At 43.0% G+C, this 26,860-nt stretch overlaps 1 protein-coding gene across 2 annotated transcripts in view; it reads left to right on the plus strand.

Annotated features, from left to right (window-relative positions):
* Positions 1-26,860, plus strand: part of ARHGEF25 (Rho guanine nucleotide exchange factor 25) — a 378,058-nt gene that overhangs the window by 117,504 nt on the left and 233,694 nt on the right. For both annotated transcript variants that reach the window (XM_040425760.1, XM_040425761.1), the window contains exon 2: positions 5,240-5,483. In XM_040425760.1, coding sequence (XP_040281694.1) covers positions 5,240-5,483 — 244 coding nt within the window. The remainder of the gene's footprint in view (positions 1-5,239; positions 5,484-26,860) is intronic.

A 26,860-nucleotide genomic window follows, 5' to 3' on the forward strand; every position in this document is an offset into this window, starting at 1 on the left:
GGGACAAAGCGAAGACGGCCTTCATCCTACCTATGGGACTCTATGAGTTTAACTGGATGCCATTCTGCCTTTCCAATGCCCCGAGAACATTCCAACGGTTGATGGAGCACTGCCTGGGAGATCTTAACTTCGAGTCGGTATTAATATACCTGGACGACATAGTAGTGTTTGGGCCCTTCAAAAGCTGTGACAGGTCCTAAGACGGCTGCGAGACCATGGGCTCAAGATCAAGCCCAAGAAATGCCAACTGTTTTGACAGCAGATAGAGTATTTGGGACATTTGGCCACCCGGGAGGGAGAGGTGATCAGTCCTCTTTATCGAGTAAAAAAAAAGTCACAAATGCCATGCATTCCAATTTTTGCTGCAGTTTGCAAAACAGTTCTGGAGCATTTTGGTTTTGCTGTTTCTTTTGCAGCACCAGCCAAGAATATTGTATCCTAAAGTCTCAGCACCAGAAGTGTCACTTGTCATAGTGCACCTTTCCATAAAAGCTCAGCATGAATACAGTTAGTGAAATAATCTGCATAAACTGTGGAATCTTATTAGTGTCAGAAAAGTTTTAATATCTTAAATGCGTGGCTCAATTCTTAGGCTTGTTTCACACGTTATGATTAGTGTTGGGCGAATGAAAGCATTCGAAGTGGAATTCAATCCGAAGTTCAGGAAAAATTCTATTCGCAACGAATCTGAATTTCCTCACACTTCGCTGTAACTTTTTTTTTTTTTCTAAAATGGCGGCTACACATGCCATGCAGATAGCCAATCAGCAGCCAGCAAGCCCCTGTGATGTCACAACCCTTTAAAAGCCTCATACTGCGCGGTCTCCGCCATTTCACAGCTGAGCATTGGGAGAGAGGTGAAAAGCGCTATGGACATGGTTGCTAAAAGTTTTTAATTGTGAAATATTAGATAGGGAGAGTGTAGGGACAGTGCAGGAACAGTGTAGGGTAATTGTGGGAAAGAGTTTTTGCACACTGTAGGGAGAGCATAGGGAGACTGCAGGGACAGTGCAGGGACTGTAATGTGAAGTTGTAGGGATCCATAGGAGACAGCGCAGTTTTCATCAATCCCTCTGTAGGGCATAGAGCTATCTAATTGAATAGTGTTGCCCTTGTTTAATAGATAAGCAAATCTATTAGGCCTTGATTCTCAAATTGGGGTGAATAAGCTGTCTAGTTCTACAGTTATTTGGGTGTCCACCTTGTTTAATAGATAAGCAATTCTATTACGCCTTGATTCTTAAATTGTGGTAATTAAACTGTGTAATTCTACTGTTATTGGGGTGTCCACCTACCTGTCACAGTAACTGTTTCACTACCAGAAAGGGCTAGCTATGCATGTTGCTTAAATGCACAGTGATATAAACTCATGCAGGCCAGGATATAGCTGATTTAATGCACTTCGTAACAAAGTGAATTTCTTGAAAAATTTGACGAAACGTCTGAATCGAATTTTTGAAAACTTCTCTCATCTCTAGTTACGAGTTCTCTCAAGCTGAGCTCTCTGGATCTGGCATTGCTGGATGTTAATGCAATGCCCGCCTCCCCCATTGACTATAATGAGGTCAGGCAGGAAGCCAGCCTCTACCTGGCAAATATGCCAGGATCCGGCCGGACAAAAGTGTTTTTTGTGCAGCCGAATCCTAGCCTGTTTGCCGGGTAGTGGCCGGCTCTCCGTCGTACTGTATTATAGTCAATGGGGCCAGTGGGCATTGTGGTAACATCCGGAAATGTAGGCATTCCGTTATGAATTCCGTCATAGAATTGCGTTATGGTCCGTGGTAACGCAATCCATAACGCAATTCTGCTTTTACCATTAAACGAAGCGTAAACGAATTTCAAAATATGAAATTCACTCATCTCTACTCATAACGCTAGTGTAAAACTACTCTTATGGGCAACTTAGTTGAATTCCTGATTTGGGACTAGCTTTCGGTCTGATGCAGACTCTATTTATATTAATAGATTTTCTTCAGTACACTTTGTCCCAGGATTGTCAAATGTACTCCATGAAGCAATCATCAGCACGTCATCCTGTGTGAAAGATGCCATTGCTTACAGTGCAAAATCACAGCCATAATGAGTTTTTATGAAATACAATTTGTTGCTGTTCCAATCAAAGTAAATTATATAGTCAACGTTGTTATGTAATGTTCATGTCAGAAGGATATGTCAGGAAAAGGTTCTTTCAGTTTAGCATAAAAAAAGAGAATTTTTTCAGTGAATTCAATGGGAAATATTTAGAACTGTAATATACCGACTGTCCCTAACTTACCAAGCTTCAGAAAATGGGACAATTTGAGCCGCACTTTAGATCAGTCCAATTCACTCATACTTACCAATATTTGTATGATCAAAGGCTGGACATTTAAGCCCTGGTCTCAAGAATGCATGGGAATGCCCACCCCACCGGAGAGGGAATTGGTGGTGGGGACCAAATTGCTATTTTAGGGGTGAGGTTGACAAATTTACACAGCATCTTTTGTGGTCTGGTTTTCTGGGGTTGCATTGGCAAAATCAGGACTTTAGGCAGGTAAGTTCACTGTATGAACACTTTTACAATTGGAAGGAACGTTTAGTGCACACAAAATATGTGAAAATAGCTTTGTGATATCTTATTTCTATACTGAGATATGATCAGTTGAAGTTACAGACCCAGAGCCTGAAGAGGGATTCCAGTAATGACCTGTCCTAGATGCACAGTTGTTATGGAGTCTTAAAGAGGACCTGTCACCTCTCCTAACGTGTCTGTTTTAGTAACTACTTGCATTCTCCATGTAATAACAATTCTGGAGCATCAGTGTCTATATTATTCCTGCTTGAAGATTATACATAAAGGTCCAACTGTGTAATACTAGTGGGGGAGGGGGGAGGGTTCCTGCACAGCCTGACATTATCCAATCAGTGCTGCCAGCCTTAGAGTGTGTACAGACACCCCCCAACTGGTAACACCCAGTACCTTTAGTCTAGGGCTACATGGCAACACGGCTAGATTTCTTGCGACTGTTGCGGTGATTCCATTCATTTCTATGGGATCGCCGCTACTCAGCAATCCTGGCCAGGACAGCTGTCGCGCGGCCAGTGTTGCCGTGTAGCCCTAGCCTTAAAGAATTATCCAACTCCTATTTAGACCCCCCCCTCCAATGCCCAGGCACCTCATATAGGTTATACTTACCCTGCTCCCCGGTACCTGTGGTGCTCTTGATCCCCGCAAGGCCGCCACTGCATCTCCCCGTTGCACTGATAAAAACATCTGACGATGGGTGGGGCAACCAATAGCAGGCCGCGACGGGGATGAGCCTTCCCAACTTCACCCGCGATGCTAGGGAGGCTCGTCTCCGTCGATGCCTAGGGGAGATGCAGCGGCGGCTGTGCAGAGATCAGGAGAGACTCGGTTGCCAGGGAGCAGGGTGAGAATAGCTCAATTGTTGCTTAAGAAAATTATTTTGGAAATTTTCTTGAAAATTTGAAAAATTGCTTCTAAAATTCTTAGCCTTCTAACATCCTAAAAAAATTAAATGGCATTTACAAAATGATGCGAACATAAAGTAGTCATATGGGGAATGATGACTGATAACTATTTTTTAAGGCATTACTATCTGTCTTAAATGTAGAGAAATAAAAATTTTGAAAATTGAAAATTTTTACAAATTGTTGGTAAAATTGGGAGTTTTATTATAAATAAGGGTAAAATATATTTACTCAACTTTACCACTGTCATGAAGTACAATGTGTCACAAGAAAACATTCTCATAATGGTTTGGAAAAGTAAAAGCATTCCAAAGTTATTACCACCTAAAGTGAAACATGTCTGATTTGCAAAAAATGGCCTGGGCAGGAAGGTGAAAACTGCCCCGGGGTAGAAGGGGTAAAGTGCAACAATGTGTACTACTCAATGGTTTATTATGTGTGCATATATGGGGGGAGGGGGCGGCAAAGATGTACTTGACCTCATGACAACATTGCACATTGGCAGAAATCAGGCTTACTTCAACAAGTCCTGTCTGCTTAGAAGTAAGATTATAAAAATAGTTTTCACAATTTAATACATGCATAAAGGCCCATTTATTCTCTTCTCCTTTAAAGGGACTGCCCGATTTATTAAAAAATTTCCCCCAAGCCAGCAACCGTCAAAAATACATATATGTATACTCAGACCTTGTGCTACCATTTTTATCCACCCCGATGGGCTTTATTTTTTTAGCTCCAAAAAGATGACTTCATGGCTGTAGCAGTGAGGGGGATCTTTGTGGCATGGTGCTGGAAGCTGCGGGATGAGATATTGAGTTTACATTATTTTTTTTTTTTTATAAAAATTGCTGGGAAACTTTTTTTAAAAAGTCAAACAACCCCTATTACCATTGACTTATTTCGGAAGAGCCAAGATTAGTCCTTTTCTAGCACTGGAAGTCCACTCCACTATTAGAGTGCACATGCTTATAAAAATGAATGGGTGCAGTTATATTTCTGCAGTCTGAAGGAACAAAGGAACGCCACTTGTTGACGTATATTAGCTCAGATTTAGTTGCAAAGGTGATTTGCGGCAAAATATGAGACTTCTTCCCCTTCCGTGCCACGTACACCAGTTCTAAAAAAGGGAGCGTGGTGTGAGCGGGGAAGATGGTGGACCGGCTGCCAGTCTCATTTATAATTTTCTACACCAGTATTTGGTGTAGAAAATTATCTAAATCTACACCAGCAAAATAATGATTAAATTTGGTATCGCCGTAATCGTATTGACCTGCAGAATAACGACATCATGTCATTTTTAGTGTACAGTGAACGCCGTAATATCAAAACCCCCAAAAAACTTTAAAAGCTTGAATTTTACCACTCAAAGAATTTTATTTCCTGTTTTCCAATGCAATACATGGTAAATTATGGTGCTATTAAAAAATACATGTCCTGCAAAAAATAATCCCTCATATGGCTATGTTAATGGAAAATGTAAAAAGTTATGGCTCTCAGAATGTGGTGAGGAAAAAATGAAAATGCAAAGCGAAAATGGGCTTTGTCTTTAAAGTGTTAAACAGGATGAATAAGATTCTGCCTGACATTGTAACTCAGTCCCAATCACATGAGTGGAGCTGGATCTGGAAAAAAAGGAGACCAATATATAAAATTGTGTTCAGTTAATTGTAGTATAACAAACCAAAAATATTTTCATACAGACTTAGTGCAAGGTATTTACTGCTTTTCAGGCTTCTGTATTTTAATTTTTTGTTCCTTTCGCACATAGATTTCCGACACTTGCACAGATGATTCTTCTGCACCTGAACAGAGCAGTAATGAGGAAAATGTGGAGGAGCCAGGAACCACAGATGCGGAAGAAGATCAAAACAATGTGGAGTCAACAGAGTCCGCCACCAGTCCGCTATTACCTCCCGAAAACACATGCCCTGGCATTGGTAGGACTCGACGACTTTCAGATTTCCGTGCATGGTTTACTGAAAATTTTCGTCATTTTTCAGAATCCGAAGAAGGTAAATAATGTGAACTATAGACGTTATATTTGTGTGTTTGTATAAATAAGGAATCTAATATCTGCATCTGCGTCTTTCCATTATCGTACCACTCGAACCTGTGTCTTTACCTAAGCCACTTTTGCAATGCTTGGCACCGGCTTTACTCGCCTCTACTCGGTTTTGTACCAGGTAGTTTATTTTCCACTGTGGACGTTGTACCCTATCAATGTAGTGATGATTCCATTGGATCATTCACTAGTCAGCACTGTAGTCACATGACCTTCATACTGTACCTCGGATGTAGTACCAAGCACCAGGGACTGCAACTTTGACCTAGTTGAAAAATGGAAAAACTGGGTAGAGTTGAGCTGGATACATGGAGTGGAAAAGAGGCTTACAATACATCCTAACACTTCAAGAAATTATTTTCTAAATCATTATGAAAGAGATTTTCCAGAAGTTGAATAATGATGACCTTTCCTTAGGATAGGTTATCAATATCTGAGGGGTTCCGACACCCAACACCGCCACTGATCAGCTGCCAAGCACAGCGGCTGTGCTTGGTATTCCAGCCCAGGCCCATTCACTTGAACAGAACTAAAGTGCATATAAGTCCATAGGACTGATGAATTCACTGACCAAGAAAGAGGCTGCAGGACTCACCGAGCTCTACGGCCTCTTCGAACAGCTGATCTTGGGGATGCAGAGAATCGAACCCCCACTGATCACATATTGATGACCCATCCTGAAAATGAGGAGGACGTCTTCAAAGTACAAGTCCCAGACAATGCTTCTTTTGGTAAATCCAGCATCATAGCATGACTGAGTACACAATCTGAAATGTGTAAGCTGTACGTACTGTCCTCCATGTGGTGTACGCTGTGAATTATAATTTTTCTATATGCTTCTTCCAGTGCTGTGCTCTGGTCCTCTCTACTGCTGTTTGTTTTCCTGGCTGCAGCAGTGACATCCCTTGTACCACTGAGGCCAGTGATTGGCTGCACAGTCACGTGTGCACGGAATGTCTTTGGTTATTTCACAGGGGCTGCTCAAGTTTTTATTTAACTTGGACCTTTAAAACTTTGCTGTTAGTTCTTCACTCACAGAATATATTCATCATTTATTAAGTCTAATAGGTTATTTGATTAAAAATGGATTCACAAAAAACTGTTTGGCGCTGTTAGTTGAGGGGCCTGTTTTTGTGTCAGAATTGGCTGGTTGTGTTTATGAGCTACGGAGATTTATCAAGACTGGTGCAAAAGGTTCAGAACTCCATTGGAAAATGAAAAGTGAAATCTGATTGGTTGCTATGGGCAACTAAGCCAATTTTCCTTTGCACCAGTTTTCATAAATCTCCCCCTAAGTTTCGACCATGATCATTTATGGCAATAATCGGAAGTGACCATGTGATTATTGCAATTTATCTGGCGTGCTTGACATAGGAAAGTGCTACATTGAGCCAAGTGAAGCATTGCATCTGTCATGTCTATTTATGCTTTACCTTTCTACACTTCTATGTGATTTGTGTCTGTAATCATTGAAGAGGACCTTTCATGGGTCCAGACATTATAAACTAAGTATCAGGATACGTAGGGCATAGTGCAGGGATCTAACTGCACTTACAATTTTTTCTGGGCGCCGCTCCGTTCGCCTGCTGTGGCCCCTGTTGTACACAATCTGAAATGCCGCTGTGGCCCCTGTTGTATTCTCCCGCCTGGTATGCTAATTTTAGCATCGGAGCAATGAGGAGGAGACTGAGTCTTTCTCTGTGGGTGTCTCCTTCTCCTCGGCTGTAGCGCTGTCCAATCGCAGCGCATAGTGTCACAGCCAGAGAGAAGGTGAGTTTTTTTATTCTCCCAGGCTGTGACGCTCTCTGCTGCGATTGGACAGCGCTACAGCCGGGGAGGGGGAGACGCCCACGGAGAAAGACTCAGTCTCCTCCTTATTGCTCCAAGGCTAAAATGAGCATACCAGGCGGGAGAATACAACGGGGGCCACAGCGGGCGAACGGAGCATCTGCCAGAAAAAATAGTAAGTGCCGTTAGATCCCTGCACTATGACTTATGTATTCTGACACTTAGTTTATAATATCTGGACCGATGAAAGGTCCTCTTTAACATCTAGAAAACACACAGCCGGAATTTGTGCCTATTTACCTGTATATATTTTATAGACTGCTTTCTTGTTAGAGTGCTTTCAATAGATGGAGACAGCTATAGCCCTTATGTTTGCAGTTATATGCACTGTACATTTGCTTATATTTGTATTTTTCATTAAATGCAGTACTAGGTCAATACATCTTATAGGCTACTTTCACACTTGCGGCAGAGTGATCCGGCAAGCAGTTCCGTCGCCGGAACTGCCTGCCGGATCTGGCAAAACGTATGCCAACTGCAGACATCCCAACCTGCAAAAACTCATTTCAGGGAGGTGCACTTCTCATTTCAGGGAGGTTTTCTTTTTTTTTTTTTTCTTTCACAAACTTTTTATTACATTTTCCAGACATATGCAGTATCTGCACACTTTGCTCTATGGTGTGGAGGACTGGGCTCATTACCCTGCCCCAAATTATCATATTTATGTATATGATTAAAGCATCCAGGGGGTGTGAATTTAACACTGGGGTAAATAATATAATTAAAATGGAGGGTTAAATGTGTAAATGTATTTTTTTTAAAATACATCTCTCTCAATAGTTCTATAGCTACTGAATGAGACAGAAGAAGGGATGCCTTTAACATATATATCTCCTTGAGAAGCCAATTTGACCCTAAAGGGTTAATTCAACCTGTAATCTAAACTCTGTCCTGTCACTTCTCTTATCTCTCTGCTCTGCTATCAGTAAACCTTTCCAGGATATATTGTCTCAAGGGTGTCAGGGAGCCGCTATCTAATAGCGGGAGACTCCTTGAACCTCCGGGAGACTTGAGATCCCTGCAACTGATGGCATTTGTAAGACTGATCAGGATCCTGATCAGTCTGAAAAATGCCTGATCAGTCAGAAAAATGCATTGCAATACCGGATCCGTCTTTCCGGTGTCATCCAGAAAAACGGATCCGGCATTTATTTATTTTTACCTTTTCTTCGGTCTGCGCTTCAGGAAAGTGTTCAGTTTTTTGGGTTGGAGATAAAGCCGTAGCATGCTGCGGTTTTATCTCTGTCCTGATCAGTCAAAAAGACTGAACTGATGCATCCTGAACGGATTGCTCTCCATTCAGAATGCATGGGGATAAAACTGATCAGTTATTTTCCGGTATAGAGCCCCTAGGACGGAACTCTATGCCGGAGAAGAAAAACGCTAGTGTGAAAGTACCCTTAGAAGACATACTTGCATAATGCCAGATAACAATAATTATCATCCATGTGTTATTACTATTTGTTTTGTAATAACTGCTTTGGTCTAGCATTTGTTTTGCAATACTTTCCTGAATATTCCTGAATTTAGTTCTTTATTTGCTATCTAGCTATATTTTTATGATCATGACTGCCTCCTAGTGGCGAAAATGTCCTTTTTTTCTTTAGTATCTGAAGATTATGTTCCACAGTGTATTTGACAGGGCAGTCTCTCTCCTGTGTTCTGGGAATCTTCTCTAACATAATCTGTGGACCTGCTGCTTCTGTTCATGGCCATATAGTCAGAGTTTAAGTTTGCTTCCAGCAGAGTAGTGAAAGGTCAGCGCGGCATGAACTGTGTGCGTGTATAGTATGTGCTAATTATTTTTAGTATTCATGCATACCTCCACATATATTTTCACAGAAAGACAGCGGCCCAGAGTTAGGCCCCTTCCACACAAGCGATTATTCCGCGCGGGTGCAAGGCGTGATGCGAACGCATTGCACCCGCACGGAATCCGGACCCATTCATTTCAATTGGTCTGTGTACATGAGCGTTGGTTTTCACGCATCACTTGTGCGTTTTGTGAAAATCGCAGCATGTTCTATGTTCAGCGATTTTCACGCAACGCTGGCCCCTTAGAGGTGAATGAGGCTGCGTGAAAATCGCATCCTCAAGAAAGTGCGGATGCAATGCATTTTTCACGGATGGTTGCTAAGAGAAGTTGTTTATATACCTTCAGTTTTTTATCATGCGCGCGCAAAAACGCATTAAATCGCATTGCACCCGCATGATAAAAACTGAACAACTGAACGTGGTCACAGACAAAACTGACTGAACTTGCTTGCAAAATCGTGCATTTTTCACTGAACGCATCTACAACGCATGCAGACCTAATCCGCTCACGCTCGTCTGTAAGGGCCTTACTAATGTGTCGGCACCTTTTTGCACCACTTTTTTGACAGGCCCTAGGTGCAATCTTGGTGTAATTTAGTGCAACTAGGATTTCTACACTTTTTTCCAACTTGCTCAAAAAGGGGTTTCACAGAAACTGGGTGGGGTCTAAGATTCACCATTTTGCACCAAAAATGGGCCACAATTTGGCATTTTGGTTTCCGTTTGTGAGATCCGTTTCAGGGCTCTCACAAGCGGTCCAAAACGGATCAGTGCTCCAGACAAAAAAAAAAATATCAAGGAGCCATTGGCTCCTAACCTGAAAATTTTTGGAGCCAAATGAAATTTTTTGTCGCCAAATTTAAAATACATATAATATAGCTGGGATGCTTAGGAGCATGGGGTTCTCTAAGCTACAGCCCACGCAGTTAAAGGGGTTGTGCACTCATTTCCATGACCTGTCAGACTAGCCAGATTTGCGTTGGTAATCCCTAGGTGCCGGGCCTTGGCTCATTCACTTCCAGGCCTCTGCTGCTTGTCTTGGCTTTCTCATGAAAACGTATGGTTGCAGTGGCATCAAGACAATCACTGACCACAGTGGAGATCTGCTTCCCTTGCATCACATGACCATTTACCATAATGTAAGGGAAGCAGGCAGGAGTCCATGGGTGCAGCCACTGGCATCTAATGTGTATGAGGACCTTAGTCCTGAAGAGAGGCGTCAGCCGATACAGCGACTGTGACAGGACTATCAGACAGGGCAGAGGGCGGCTCCAGCTATGACTGGACTATCAAACATGGCAGAGGGCAGTTTCGGCTGTGACTGGGCTATCAGACAGGGCAGAGGGCGGCTATGGCTGTGACTGGACTATCAGATACGCCAGAGGGTGGCTATGGCTGTCACCAGACTATCGGGGGGCTGACTGTAGGGACTGTCACAGGTCCCCAAAAACAGCGAACACTCCTGACGGAACGTCACCTCCGACCCACTGCTCGTATCCTGCACAGTAGGGGTTGTCAGAGGCACCGATCAGAGAAAACTCCAGTGGGACACTTTACCTAGCACTGTGGCCCCTTGGGTCTATGGACTGGTAGGGGCCCCAGTGTAAGAAAACCCCTTCTTTCCTGTAACACATGGCAGTCAGGATGCAGGCACCCAGGATTGAAAAGGGGTACTCCAACCTGAAACATAAAACTAGAACACGCCATAAACATCCGACAGCGGTGGATTCTGGAATCTCCAAAACAGGGGCTGACAAAGGAAAAGCAGCTTCCCCCCCCCCCCCCCCCCCCCTTGGGAGCCTGAAAATACAGTGCTGGCTATTCCTGGCGGTAACATAGCCCTGAACGGAGAAACCGCCGAGTGTGTCTGGAGTTATCCGACCACATAGGAGTATCCTAGAGGCACTCCTATAGAGTCAGTGTCTTATTGACGTCATGGGGGACACTATGTGATATAAAATAAAAATCCACTTTATAAGATATAGTAAAATACAAATTTAAAAAAAAAGTTACATTTCCAGGAGAGCAGAATTACATACATAAAAAAGTGTGGTTATCATTAACAACCCCATTAAAGTCACCCCCCCCTCCCCCTCCCAAGCAGCCTCTGAAGTACCTGATCCCGCGGCCTTTAGGACGAACGCGACGCAGAGCGGACACAGGAGCTCCCCATGTCTGCAGTGTACACCGGCACAGGCGGCTCTGCCGAATCAGTGGGAGGAGCTCTCCTTACCTACCAAACCGTCAGATTGTGGTTCACGGGTTAGACCCGGCAGCCAATGGCGAAGCATGTAGGCGGTGCTCTCTTCTGACACCGGAGCCATTTGCAATTCTAAGTTGCATTGGCGACCATTTTGGTCGCCATCTGGAGCACTGTAATGCATTCTGAATGGATAAGGAGCCGTTCAGAATGCATCAGTTTGCCTCCGTTCCGCCTCAATTCCGCTCTAGAAGCGAACACCAAAACGCTGCCATGATGGATCCGCACCAAACACTAGTGTGAAAGTAGCCTTAGCCAAAAATGTCTGTCCCTGCAGCAGATGAATCATCCAGCCTCAGCTCCTGGGAAACATCTGGTGCAGGTCTAGACAGCCTGTCTAAAGGCCTCTTTACACTGGTCGAGCATTGGACAGATAATCGCTAACAAGTGTTCGTACGAGCGTTCGTTAGCGATTTATTTTCTGCCCGTGTAGCGATTTTCTGCTGGTGTAAAGGTGCCGACAGTTCCCAATGAACGAGCGAAAAAGCTCATTCATGGGGTAATATGATCGTTTGTGCAGTTACTAAAATCATCCATTTCTGGCAGCAGATTGTGCCATCTAATCACAATCTGCTACCAAACAATGATTCTGTATGGTGACGAGCGATGGCCTTAGTGATCGCTCCTCTGCATACTGTGAAGGAGATCGCTGCATGTCCAGTGGCTGGCCGTGTTCCTGATTGACAGCTATCGCTCTATGCACACTCATACAAGGAAAGCTGACCATCACTGATAGGCAGGATTGGACTGGCCCACCAGAGGACCAGAGGATCCTCCGGTGGGCTCATTTTCTGAAGCCCCAAAGGTCAAGGAGAAAAAAAAATGGTGCTAATCTCTTGACACCAAGGTCTATTTCTTTGATTCAAACACTAATAAAATGTATTGATTTTATAGAGGTTTGGCCCAAGGAGCCCCAGGCCGACACTGCTGATAGGACCTCCCACTGGACACCGAAGCCAAGAATTTTACCGTGTACCATAATATGCTTGGTTTGCTCAATATAGATGAATTGGCATAGATGCCTACAGAATACGGCATTTGTCATGATCAGTTTTCTTTATGCCCTTCCAAACTTTTGCATTGGTGCCAATTTTGGAATTTGATTTGCAGGGTAGCTAACTATAGGTGGTTTTCTTCATTCTGAAGAAAAGCTAATTTGCATGGAGATGTTGGAAAATATAAGATGATCAGTTACTCAGGCCAGTTCCCCCTTTTCTTGTAAGGCTAGTTTCACTCTAGCGCTAAACTGTTCTGGTAGAGGAGGAGTCTGCTGGAGTTCAATGCATCCCGCATAGCTGGATACTGCCGAAGCACTGCCAGGCCCCTCCCTGTTTCCTGCATTAGTGCCGAGATTGGGCCGAACAAATACCACCATAGGCAACCTTTTTTGTCCTGCCGAATCCCAGCACTAATGCCAGAAACAGGCCGGATCCCCGCAGGGTCCCATTAAAAGTTAATGGGCTCCAGTGAAAGGTAGTATCAGCCTGCCAGAACAGTTTAGCACTAGTGTTGGGCGTGAATATTTGAATCGCGAATTTTAATCGTGAATATCGCCCCCTTCGATGATTTGCGAAGATTTAGAATATAGTGCTATATATTTGTATTCGCGAATATTTTTGATTTTTTTTCATCTGAACCATGATCCCTCTCTGCAGCCTTCTCATTGGCCCACAAGCAAGAAGCAATGTTTTTGTCTGAGCTTAGCAACATCCCTAGCAACCAATAGGAAAGTTGCCTAACCCTTACTATATAAGAACCTCCCCAGCAGCCATTTTCTGTAGTTTTATGGAGTTCTGAGAGAGACAGCAGTGTCATTGCTGTGCTCTGTGCTTTACTGTGTCATTACATTAGATAGTTAGTTAGTTAGTTAGTTAGTTAGTTAGTTACTTAGTTAGCTCATATATATATAATACAGATAGTTAGTGGGAGATAGTCAGTGTAGGTTAGATCCTGATATAGTGTAGCTGATGTGCCGGTCCGGGTTTTGACAACACCTAGCTGCCTTTAAAAGACAGCTAGGTTCAGCAGAAAGGATCTCCTAATTGGGATCTGAGGTCTGAGACCAGTGTGAGGGGAAACAGGCCGCCTAAAGTCTGTTCATGGACTCTTTGAGGCAGAACTGCCGGCTGGGTGTAAACTAACACCAAAACCAAAAGGTGACTTTTTGTGTTGAATGTGACTTTTTGTTTATGAACTTGCCAAGAGTGTGAATAAACACTGAACTGTTTGATTTAAGAACTGGTTGGTGCCTCTATACTGCGTCCGCTTATCCTGAGAATCCCCACAGTAGTCAGACCTGCTAAAATGTGAAGTTGCACGTATTGCGTCAAAATATGCGCATAATTAATTGCTGATTAGCGCAATCGCGAATACATTGGAGCACTCTATCTGCATATAAAGCTATTGTAATGTTCTGCTGTGCCAACCATTTTCTCCAGTCTCAGGAAACTTCTAGCAGCTTGGAAAATGTAACAAAAGTGACCCGCGCCTGTATTGCACGCGCATTACGCGAATATTACATTGCCGATTTTCGCAATCAAGAAAATAATGGTGAATTATTGAATTTATGACGAATATTCGCCCAAATGTTCACGAAATATTGCGAATTTGAATATTGCCCCTGCCGCTCATCGCCATTTAGCACTGGTGTGCAACTAGCCTTACTAGCTTTCAGTTCCTGTGGAGAAGAAAAGTCCTATGCAGAACCTATGGGAGTCCCATAGTATATGTAGGTACTGCCTTTGTGATGCATATTCCCTTAGCTTTGTGGATAGTTTTGCCTTTCTTTAGTATGTCATGCTATGTACAGGTATATGTGGACTCTCCATTGTGACCATCTAGCACTGCAGAATGATCAAGGGAGATATCCACCCACCCATAATACCTTGGATTTTAAGAAGCCTTCTCGGTTACAAAGTATAATGGTGAAATTTTAATCGACAATTAACTAAGGCTACAAATTACGGTATATGAGTCTTTCCAGCAATATTCAGATGGCTGTGAATCATGATTTGCTCCGCAGTTAGTCTGCCAAGATGAATTGCCTGTCATTGACGTCTTGATAGGCATGTGCTATATCCTAGGTCCTCTCAAGACGGTACGACATTACTCATTTTAATAATTGGCAAATGTTGTTTTGTTCCAGAAAGAAATACCTGTTGAAGGACAAACATCATTTTCTCCGGTATATTGACACACATCCTTGGTGTTCGTGCAGACTGAGCAATACAAACAGAACACAGGGAGCAATGCACAAAGGTTTCATAGCTCATAACAAGCTGTTCCGGATGTCATGCTCATTGACTTGTATGGGATTTATGTTCACAGCTGTGTTAAGATCTATCGCGCTCTGGTAAATTATCCCCAGTAGAACTGGAGGCAGTTCTGTGCACCCAGGACTAGGACGTCGCCTCTACCGGTGTTGGCTTAGGCTACTTTCACACTAGCGTTCGGGGCTCCGCTTGTGAGCTCCGTTTGAAGGGTCTCACAAGCGGCCCCGAACGCATCCGTACTGCCCTAATGCATGCTGAGTGGACGCGGATCCGCTCAGAATGCATCAGTCTGGCAGCGTTCAGCCTCCGCTCAGCAAGCGGACACCTGAACGCTGCTTGCAATGTAAAGTCTGGACGGATCCGTCTGAACTACTTTCAGACTTAGAATTTTTTTTAAACTATAATGCAGACGGATCCGTTCTGAACGGATCCAAACGTCTGCATTATAGGAGCGGATCCGTCTGTGCAGACAGCAGACGGACACGCTCTGAACGGTAGTGTGAAAGTAGCCTTACTTTGCATATACTGCATACAAAAACTATATCATTGTCAAATATTGATCTTTTCCATATGATTCATTGTTCCTACGGGTCTGGTCTAAAATAAAGGGCAAGATTTACTAATACTGTCTAAAAGTACAACAGTGTAAACTTAGACAGACAGCCTTAAATGGCCCCAGATTTATCACAACGGCTGATTCTGGATGATAAATCTGGCGCACCTATAGTATGTCTACACCACTTATTAGATAACTTAGTTGTACCCCAAAAATGTACCAGAATTGTGGTGCCTCTTTTGGCACATTTAAGCCACAACCCTTTCCCAAGAAGCCATGCCACCTTTCTGGTAAACTGTGTCCCCCTGCTTGTTGAAAGAGATGTTAAAAGCTTCAAAAAGTGTCTAAGACACTTGGGGGACAGTTATTAAGACCGCCGTCTTCCATGCCTCTTGCTGGCGTAGATTTAAGCTATTTTCCAAGCCAAAAAACAGCGTGGAAAATGTTAAGAGGCGTGAAGGAGGAAAAGTCACAGATTTTGGTGCAAACATGGAATGCGATAAAATCTGCGACTTTAATACGCCACTATTGCGTATATCAGTCAATAAATCGCCCCATGGATATTTAGTATAAAGCATTGTATGTCAGTGTTTTGTTTTGGTGCATTTTCAATAGTAAATTTGCCTCATTGTGCGTATTCATAATTTAAAGGGGTATTCTCATCTGAGACAATGGGGGCATATCTTTAGGATATGCCCCCATTGTCGGATAGGTGCGGGTCCCACCTCTGGGACCGTCACCTATAACGAGAACAGAGTGGGCAAAGTGGTAGCTAGAGGACTCCGGTCCGGCCAGCACGAAGCGCTCTCCCTATAGAAGTGAATGGGAACGCATGACCGGTCACCACTCCCATTCACTTCTGTGGGCCCGACGGACATAGCCCGAGCCAGCGCTCATCAGTTTTCGGCAGCTCTATAGAAATAAATGGAGGGCGGCTGCGCATGTGCAGTGCGCCCTCCACCACTTTCGGGGCACCGTTTAGGAGGTAGGTGCTATTCGGCAATGGGGGCATATCCTAGCTATATGCCCCCATTGTCTCAGATGAGACAACCCCCTTTAATGAGCAATAAAGAGTGTATTATAGCTATACAACATATCGTCAAAAAGTACATGGATATCTGACCATCACATCTTGTTGGACATCCAGTTCCAAAACCATGGACATTAAAAAAGGACTGGGGACCCTTTTTGCAGTTACAACAGCCTCTGCTCTTCTGGGAAGGCTTTTCACAAGATTTTGGTGTGTCTGATGGACATTGTGCCCATTCAGCCAAAAGAGCATCTGTGTGGTCAGACACTCATGTTGGAAGAGAAGGTCTGGTTCACAATCAACATTCTAGTACACACTAGTTGTTGGGCTGCATTACAGTAGGTCCCAACATAGTGGAATTGCTCAGCTTCACAAGAAGGGAAATCTGCAGTGGCAAATCCATACCAAATTGTTTGTATTTCGGTGCAAATTTGCTTGCAGATTTCAGATGTGCGGCTCCTGGCCATCACGTCGGTCCCTGTAAAACATGGCCTCCAGTGATAATGTCTAGAGATGAGCGAAGTTTAAAAAAATTAGATTTGGCTGCATTGCTGAACTTCGTCAAGTAATTTGATTTGTTATGAATTGCTTTGTCACCAATCGCTTTCCATTGTCTCCTGTCGTTTAACCCCGCAGATACCGCGTTCAACACTGATCGCGGCATCTGTGACTGACATTCAGCCTTTCAGGGGATAAAAAAAAAAACATCCACTTGCTTGCGGAGAGGCCGTCTGCTCCCATCTTGATTGAAGAAAACCCGCCAAAGAATAACGTCCCAGCGTGATCACGTGGTGACATCATCACTCACACCGCAGGTCCTTTGACTGTTTTTCTTCAATCAAGACGGGAGCAGACGGCCTCTCTGCAAGCAATTGGGGAGTTGTTTTTTTTCAGCCACCATTTTAAGAAAAAATTGATTTGTTACCACGAAGTGCAAGGAAATTGGGCTTCGACATGAATCAAATTTTTCCTGAAATTCGGATCGAAGTCCACTTGGGATACTTGGATTCGCTCAACACTAATAATGTCTCATTTCATGTAAACGCTGCAAACTGTTAATGGTTGCATCGGTCACCTGGGACACATCGTTGGAGGCCAGGTTCTACAGAGACCAACATGGGAGAAGCCAAAGGAGCCAAGGAAGTACCAAGTGAGGCTACTTTCACACTAGCGTTCAGACCGGATCCGTCTGGGGTCTGCCCAGACGGATCCGCTCATATAATGCAGACTTGGGATCCGTTTAGAACGGATCCGTCTGCATTATATTGTAGAAAAAATTCTAAGTGTGAAAGTAGCTTCAGACGGATCCGTCCAGACTTTACATCGAAAGTCAATGGGGGACGGATCCGTTTGAAAATTGAGCCATATAGTGTCAAATTCAAACGGATCTGTCCCCATTGACTTACATTGTAAATCTGGACGGATCCGTTTGGCTCTGCACGGCCAGGCGGACACCCGAACGCTGCAAGCAGCGTTCAGGTGTCCGCCTGCTGAGTGGAGCGGAGGCTGAACGCTGGCAGACTGATGCATTCTGAGCGGATCTGCGTCCACTCAGAATGCATTAGGGCAGTACGGATGCGTTCAGGGCCGCTTGTGAGCCCCTTCAAACAGAGCTCACAAGCGGAGCCCCGAACGCTAGTGTGAAAGTAGCCTTAGGTGAGCATTTTTTTTTTTTTATTTAGGACTTGCAAAATTTGCTGTAGATCTTGCAAATCTGGATGGAAAATATGTAGCAATTGTGTTGTGTGCACAAGCCGGTAAGTGGTTATTTACATAGCCTTTACATCAAGAGCAGTACAAGTACGGCTGGATTCACATCTGCGGCAGGGAACTCCGGCAGGCTGTTCTGGTAGAGAGGAGGCCAGGGTCTGCCCGTCTGCAGATTGCTAAAGATCACTTGGCCAAGCCAGGATATTGGAACAGTGTTTTATGGATGAATGAGACCAAAATAGTTTTTTTGGTTTCAATGAAAAGCACTATGTGTAGAAAGGGTTTCTGCTGTAAGATAGAATTTTTTTTTTAGCTTACAGTAAAAAAAAAAAAATTGTCACCTTTGGATTTTGCATTCATTATCATTTGTACATCAACTGAGATCAACTAGCACCATGTAACACCCACTAAGGGTGGCAAGTCAGAAGAAGACCATGCTTGTAAATGATATCTAGATGTAACACTCCTCCATGTCATTGAAGCTCTGGCCATCCCAATGTATTCTTACTGACATATGCTAATAATTGTCCCTTGGGATAATTCTATGTTTTAACAAACACAAGTTTCCCACATAGTAATAATCTGTGCAAACAGGAAAGTGTTGGCGCTACATGACAGAGAGGAGAGCAGCGAGTAGTGTCAGTGACCATCCGGGCGAATGCTGTATACTGCTGCGGAGAGTGCTTTACCCTGCTGCTTCCTCTTCAGATCATACTGTTTACATACCCAGAGACATTTGCATTTTTAGAGCTCAATGTTCTCCACCTCCCATGCCTTGTGCATGTCACATTGTTTGGAGGTGGTTATTACAACCAGCCAAAAAATACCAGCTCTACAGAAACACAGAACAGTTATTGCTAAGTGATTAATGTCTGAGGGAAACAGCATGTAAATATTCACAATAAGGGGTACTTTGGTTTGCCTCGGTACCCTACAAGTTTTTATGTTCTCCTATTGGTATTTGTGCCCTTTCGAAATGACATACATTTATATTAACTGCCTCCCTATAAAATTGAAAGGGTTTTCTGGTCTGCATCAGTATCGTTTAAAATAATCATTTATGAGGATAGCTGTAATTTTGTAATGTATTTTTTTTAAAATCTTTATTGCTCCTTTCTTTCTTTCTGGGCTGTGGTCACATGACCTTGTCCATGCAGCTCTTCCTTATTTCCTGTGATGTTATGCCCAGAGGCGGGGCAGTGATGGGGGAGTGTCTATGTAACCAGCTGGCTGGGAGGAGCTATAAACTAGCTGGGTGTTAGGGGTGGTGCTGGAGCTATGGCTGAGAATGGAGAAGTGCATCATGGGTTTGGTTGGATACATTACCAGGAAGTGCTACATACAGAGTGTAAACCAACCAGAGTGATTTGTTTACACGTTGGAAATGTGTTGGGAGTCCAAATGAAATTAAAAAAAAACGCATGGGGAAGATGAACATGAGGTAAGCCACTACATGTTTGTGCATCTGTACCATATAATGAAGTATGCACCAGCATATTCTACACAGACACTGCATCTATCATACAGTGTAATAGATGCAGTGGACACAGGTATGTAGTATACCTAGCAGTGCACTGAGATACAAGGTATAATAGATGCAGCTTGTACAGATATATAGTATATACAGCAGTGTACTGATATGTGAGGTATGAGGTATAATACATTCAGTGTGTACAGGTATATAGTATATACAGGGAGTGCAGAATTATTAGGCAAGTTGTATTTTTGAGGATTAATTTTATTATTGAACAACAACCATGTTCTCAATGAACCCAAAAAACTCATTAATATCAAAGCTGAAAATTTTTGGAAGTAGTTTTTAGTTTGTTTTTAGTTTTAGCTATTTTAGGGGGATATCTGTGTGTGCAGGTGACTATTACTGTGCATAATTATTAGGCAACTTAACAAAAAACAAATGTATACCCATTTCAATTATTTATTTTTACCAGTGAAACCAATATAACATCTCAACATTCACAAATATACATTTCTGACATTCAAAAACAAAACAAAAACAAATCAGTGACCAATATAGCCACCTTTCTTTGCAAGGACACTCAAAAGCCTGCCATCCATGGATTCTGTCAGTGTTTTGATCTGTTCACCATCAACATTGAGTGCAGCAGCAACCACAGCCTCCCAGACACTGTTCAGACAGGTGTACTGTTTTCCCTCCTTGTAAATCTCACATTTGATGATGGACCACAGGTTCTCAATGGGGTTCAGATTAGGTGAACAAGGAGGCCATGTCATTAGACTTTCTTCTTTTATACCCTTTCTTGCCAGCCACGCTGTGGAGTACTTGGACGCGTGTGATGGAGCATTGTCCTGCATGAAAATCATGTTTTTCTTGAAGGATGCAGACTTCTTCCTGTACCACTGCTTGAAGAAGGTGTCTTCCAGAAACTGGCAGTAGGACTGGGAGTTGAGCTTGACTCCATCCTCAACCCGAAAAGGCCCCACAAGCTCATCTTTGATGATACCAGCCCAAACCAGTACTCCACCTCCACCTTGCTGGCGTCTGAGTCGGACTGGAGCTCTCTGCCCTTTACCAATCCAGCCACGGGCCCATCCATCTGGCCCATCAAGACTCACTCTCATTTCATCAGTCCATAAAACCTTAGAAAAATCAGTCTTGAGATATTTCTTGGCCCAGTCTTGACGTTTCAGCTTGTGTGTCTTGTTCAGTGGTGGTCGTCTTTCAGCCTTTCTTACCTTGGCCATGTCTCTGAGTATTGCACACCTTGTGCTTTTGGGCACTCCAGTGATGTTGCAGCTCTGAAATATGGCCAAACTGGTGGCAAGTGGCATCTTGGCAGCTGCACGCTTGACTTTTCTCAGTTCATGGGCAGTTATTTTGCGCCTTGGTTTTTCCACACGCTTCTTGCGACCCTGTTGACTATTTTGAATGAAACGCTTGATTGTTCGATGATCACGCTTCAGAAGCTTTGCAATTTTAAGAGTGCTGCATCCCTCTGCAAGATATCTCACTATTTTTGACTTTTCTGAGCCTGTCAAGTCCTTCTTTTGACCCATTTTGCCAAAGGAAAGGAAGTTGCCTAATAATTATGCACACCTGATATAGGGTGTTGATGTCATTAGACCACACCCCTTCTCATTACAGAGATGCACATCACCTAATATGCTTAATTGGTAGTAGGCTTTCGAGCCTATACAGCTTGGAGTAAGACAACATGCATAAAGAGGATGATGTGGTCAAAATACTCATTTGCCTAATAATTCTGCACTCCCTGTAAAGGAGTGTACTGATATGTAAGGTGTGAAGTATAATACATGCAGTGTGTAAAGGTATATAGTATATACAGGAGTGTACTGATATGTAAGGTGTGAAGTATAATACATGCAGTGTGTACAGGTATATAGTATATACAGGAGTGTACTGATATGTAAGGTGCGAAGTATAATACATGAAGTGTGTACAGATATATAATATATCCAGAAGTGTACTGATATGTGAGGTACAAAGTATAATAGATGCAGTGTGTTAAAGGTATATAGCATATACAGCAGTGTACTGATATGTGAGGTACGAGCTATAATTTATACCTCATACCTCACATATCAGTACACCGCTGTGTATACTGGCCAGGAACTGGTAGTGGGTGGGGCTATGAATAGGGCATGGGGGCCCAATTTAGATTCTTGCTATGGGGTCCAGTCATTTCTATGTTTGCCACTGGATGTAGATAATTAAAAAACCTGTGACTAACCTTTACCTAAGACCACATGCACACAACTGTGTCTGTATTGCGGTCCGCAAGCCTCCGGTCTGCAAAATACGGACACCTTAGGTGTACAATCTGCATTTTTCTCACTCCACCCACAAGACATGACTACTCTTGTCAACAAAACGGACAGGACATAGGACATGTCCTATAATTTGCGGGACGGAGATATGGACAGCACAAGAATAAAATGTGCCGTCAGGTTTTTTTTGTGGCGCCGTAGAAATGAATGGGGGGTCCGTGTTCGATCCACAAAAAATGCAGATCACACACACATGGGAAATACGGTATATAAGAGGCATGAAACAGTTAGTCAGGGTGCTGATATGGGGCCTAATATGTCCATCAGTTTTAGCTGGATAGGGCTTGTTCTAATGGAAATTTTGGAATTTGTTTGAAAGTAATGCTAAAATGATAAAAATTAATTGCTGGAAAGTCTGGGAGTTGTGCTGTTATGAAACCAAGCAGGGTAGAGGTAGACATAGAGTAAATGTATCTACAGCATTTCTAAAGCTTTGATTTACTTTTCTCTGTATTAATGCACAACTCGTAGAAGGATGAGATACCTTAGTCAGCAATGTTATAATCACAGTGGTAAATACATATATTTATGTCAATGCAGTGCTCTTATAACTATAGTGCTCTTCTTATAATGTGTTCTTGCAAAAAACCTATTCACAGTAGAGATATGTACAACATGAATCGTAAGTAGATTCCTCAGATGTTTAGGAAGTGGAAAAGTAACATAAAACTTGACGAAACCCATTTTGCTTGAGCTATTTTTCACAAGCCTTACAAGAAAACTCTGGAAGTGTGAGGCTTAAACGTTCCTCATCCTCCTTCCCTGCTTTATAGTACAAAAATAAAAATTGGTTGTGTTTTTGTTCCCACTAATTGTTGCAAGAGTGGTGTACACAACCACCTACTCCGACCAGTAAGAAGTCTCTTTATTCCTCCCACCCGTACTGGATACAAGATTATAGAATAGACTGAGGAATGACGGCTATTTCACTGTAAAGCAGTCCATTGCACTACTAGGGATCAGGTACTCTTGATCTGTATGTAGTAAAAGAACCAGAGGGGAACTCCACAATGATCAGGCTTAAAACCAAACGTCTCACAAGGCTACAGGGACAACCGGTCTGTATGGCTGGCCAACATCTGTGTCATATCCAATTAACTGGACCTCACTGTTAAAGCTGTGGTACTGTCCCACCCACTTGGCTCACACTACTCAGTAACAATAACCACTATCTGGTGGAAGCCATTACTTTTTATTGGCTTTGCCGGCAGGTCCACCTACATTGTTTGACATGGGCCTATCAAAGAACTGCCATCCTGTTTTCAACTAGACATAATGTCGTTTGTAACCTCTTTTGCATCCCCAGACAGTCTGTTCTAAAAATGGAACACAGAAAACATGCCGACCATGTAGATAATGGAACATTAGGATATAGCAATGATAAATTGAAAGGTGGGTAAGCCAACAGCCCTTTAGCAGGTCATCACTGATTTCTTACTCAGAGCACATGCCCCTTACATCCACCTCAGCCCACATGATGAACTCAGACAACGAGCTTAGGCACACACAAGTCTGTTTTGAATGGAAATATAGAAGGGCTGGCCATATACATTACATCTGTGTTAGCCAAACCCACAAATTTCAGCAGGTTCATCTGAACATCTAATATGTATGGGCTCTTGTCAGATTTTATCTGCCTGATTTTGGGAAGCTAGCCACTTTCTCCCTCACGCCAACATTTAGACCTTTTTCTACCCTAAAACAAACGTAGAAAATGGTAAATCAAACGGACCTGGCGGCCTGTCTCCCTCCATGCCACGCCCACTTCTTTAGACCTGGCGTGAGCAGGGAAAAGTCACAGATAGTGGCACAACAAACTGTTGCGCCGCCATCTGCACCTGAACTACGCCTAATTTATTTCAGATTAATAAATGACCCCCATAGTCTTGGTGCAATGCTGTACAGCTCCTACAAAGGGCTGTGCAATGTACATGAGCCTTTAGACACTCAACTGAGAAACAAAAGAGCAGCGTGTGGCAATACAAAGGTGCCCATGCCTTTAATAGCTTATGACTGAGTACATATACAGTATTTTCAATGGCCCACAACATCATCTGTCTAGGTCGACTTGGCAGAGCCCCATACAAATTAAATTGCTGGCAGTTCCCACCAACTGGCAGTTCCCATAGCACGTTTGGATGCTCTAATATGTATGGAGCCTATGTTGAAAAGTCCAAGCTTAAGTCCATGGATAGAATTGGATATATAATAATGCCATTGTTGTACTTGGTTTGTCTCTGGTGTGAGAAGAAATAAGTCCCCACACTTCTCAATTCATTTAGGCACTGTTCGTCACTTTGAGAGGCTTTAAGAGTAAGGAATTTGAAAGATCTGATATCATCTTTAGATTCCAGCAGGAACAAAAATGCAGAGATGTACGTGTTGAGTATGAACCTTCAATTAAATATTCAGAAGAACTGTGAATAAAGGGTATTGAGTATATACCAACTGAATAGTTTATTTTACACATCTGTCAAATATAAGTAACAGGATAGAGTTGCTTAGAGTTGGTTCAGTTTTTCAGTTGTTTTTTTGTGGAAATATATGCAAACATGCATTCTTGTACTTTTGACATCCATTGACATCCATTATAAAAAAAAAACAACAACAATATTTGCATTAAAATATACACTTTTTGTAGTTCTGAAAAGCACCCTACAAAAAAAAAGTGGATTCCGGGAACGGCTCTTGGTTTATGTGGGCCCACAATAGAAAGGCAGTGGATTCCACTATGCCTCAGGTTCTTTCACCCATCCAGTTTAACATGCAACAATAATGCCGCTTGTGGGACTAAGGATATGCTCACACATGAAATTTTTGTTATGGTTCTTCCATGTTTTTGGAAAAGTTCTATGCATACGCAGTACATGTGTCTTTGGAGAGAGTTCAGAGAAGAGCTACTAAACTGGTACATGGATTGCAGGATAAAACTTACCAGGAAAGATTAAAGGACCTTAACATGTATAGCTTGGAAGAAAGAAGAGACAGAGGGGATATGATAGAAACTTTTAAATACATAAAGGGAATCAACAAGGTAAAAGAGGAGAGAATATTTAAAAGAAAAACTGCTACAAGAGGACATCGTTTTTAATTAGAGGGGCAAAGGTTTAAAAGTAATATCAGGAAGTATTACTTTACTGAGAGAGTAGTGGATGCATGGAATAGCCTTCCTGCAGAAGTGGTAGCTGCAAATACAGTGAAGGAGTTTAAGCATGCATGGGATAGGCATAAGGCCATCCTTCATATAAGATAGGGCCAGGGGCTATCCATAGTATTCAGTATATTGGGCAGACTAGATGGGCCAAATGGTTCTCATCTGCCGACACATTCTATAACATACAGTACAAAAAGAAGGAGAAAAGTAACTACATGTAGTAGAGTAGCAACTCAACTTCGCTATTGGCTAACTAAAAATTCAATATAGAGGCATTCTCTGATCTGCCATGCCTCTTTGTCTCCTGGTGACTCTGCTTTGGCTTTTTTGGACAGCCCCATGGAAGACCATTAACCCTATCCTAACCATACACCACTAAACTTTGCGACGCAGCAACAATAAAGTTATTTATTTCTACAAACGGGTAACACAAAGACTTCTGCAGGAACAATCGAGTAACTAGAACTGACTGGGCCGCACAGCAAAATGTTAAACTGGGCCCTCTTTGGTCCCCTTGCATACCTCAGACCGGACCAACAAAAAAAATACTCACCTCTCTTCTCTTCTGTGTGCAGAACTGCGTCTAGGCACGTACAACACTGTGACCTTATGTCGCACAGCGTCAGGTCATAGTGCGTTCCTACGGACACTACATACCGTCCTGAAGCTGTGCACTACCAGGACATAGTGCAGCGCTGGCACCCAGAGTAGAAGACCAGGGAGCGGTGAGTAATACCAGTGCTAGGACTAGGAGCATCATACTCACCACTCCCTGGGCAATGAAAATAAATCCATTTGTCCTACTCCTGGATCCCCTCCTAAGTTTGTGCCCTTTAGCAGCTGCTTCTACTTCTTCCATGGTAGCTATGCCCTTGGGCAAGAATGACTTTACACATGGCTGCCTTCACAGGTGCCCATAATTTTAATGCAGTTTTTTGTACTGTACATTTTTTCAGGAGTGTATACAAAAAAGAGGAAAAGTTTAAAGGGGGCTTTCCAGGATTTTACAAATGCTGACCGGTCCTCAGGATAGGCCATCTATATCTGATCACTGAGGGTCCAACACCAAGTACTCCCACTGATCATCTGCTCTGCAGGAGCTTGCCGTAGATTGAAGTAAATGGTAGCAGTGTTGCAGTAACCAGCTCTAACCACTACACACTGGACAGAGCTGTGTAGTTCTAGTGCTGACACAACTCTGAAACAGCTGATCACAGGGGTATGGGGTATTGGGTATCCATAGCGGGTGACGCTAGGGAGGCTCGTCCCAGTCACCGCCTGTCTTTGGCTGCTCCCCCCGACATCGGATGTTTTCATCCGCGCACGGGGAGAAGCAGCAGCGGCAGTGGGGGGGTCAGGAGTAGTGCAGGGAGCAGGGAGCCAGGTTAGTAAAATCAATGTGAGGGGCCCGGGCATATGGGGGGCCAATTCCAGCCTTGGATAACCCCTTTAAGTCCTTTTTCTATATACTGTTACCTTCTTCCTGTATCAAAAACTTTGTGTGCAAAGCAGCTTAGGAAAAAATGTGATCACATACAGACGCTTGAGTGTAGAAATTCCCAACTATTTTTACATTTTTTCAAAGCGAGACATTTAATGTTAATAACATGTAATGTGAACTGACATGGAGACTACTTCTGATCCTTCTCACATAGCTCCATTTATGTTCAGACCTTCAACTGCAGAAGATCCATCATTTCAGGTTAAAGTAGATATGTACTGATTATGAAATAAGGAAGACCTGACAGGTCTGTGAACTTCATGTCCTCAGCATGTGATAAGAGGAGAAATGGAGATCCAGGCAACCTCAGTACATTTCAGGCAGTAAGCTGGTAAACGGAATAGTATACAATT

Source organism: Bufo bufo, chromosome 3, assembly GCF_905171765.1.
Source record: "Bufo bufo chromosome 3, aBufBuf1.1, whole genome shotgun sequence".
Lineage (NCBI taxonomy): Eukaryota > Metazoa > Chordata > Amphibia > Anura > Bufonidae > Bufo > Bufo bufo.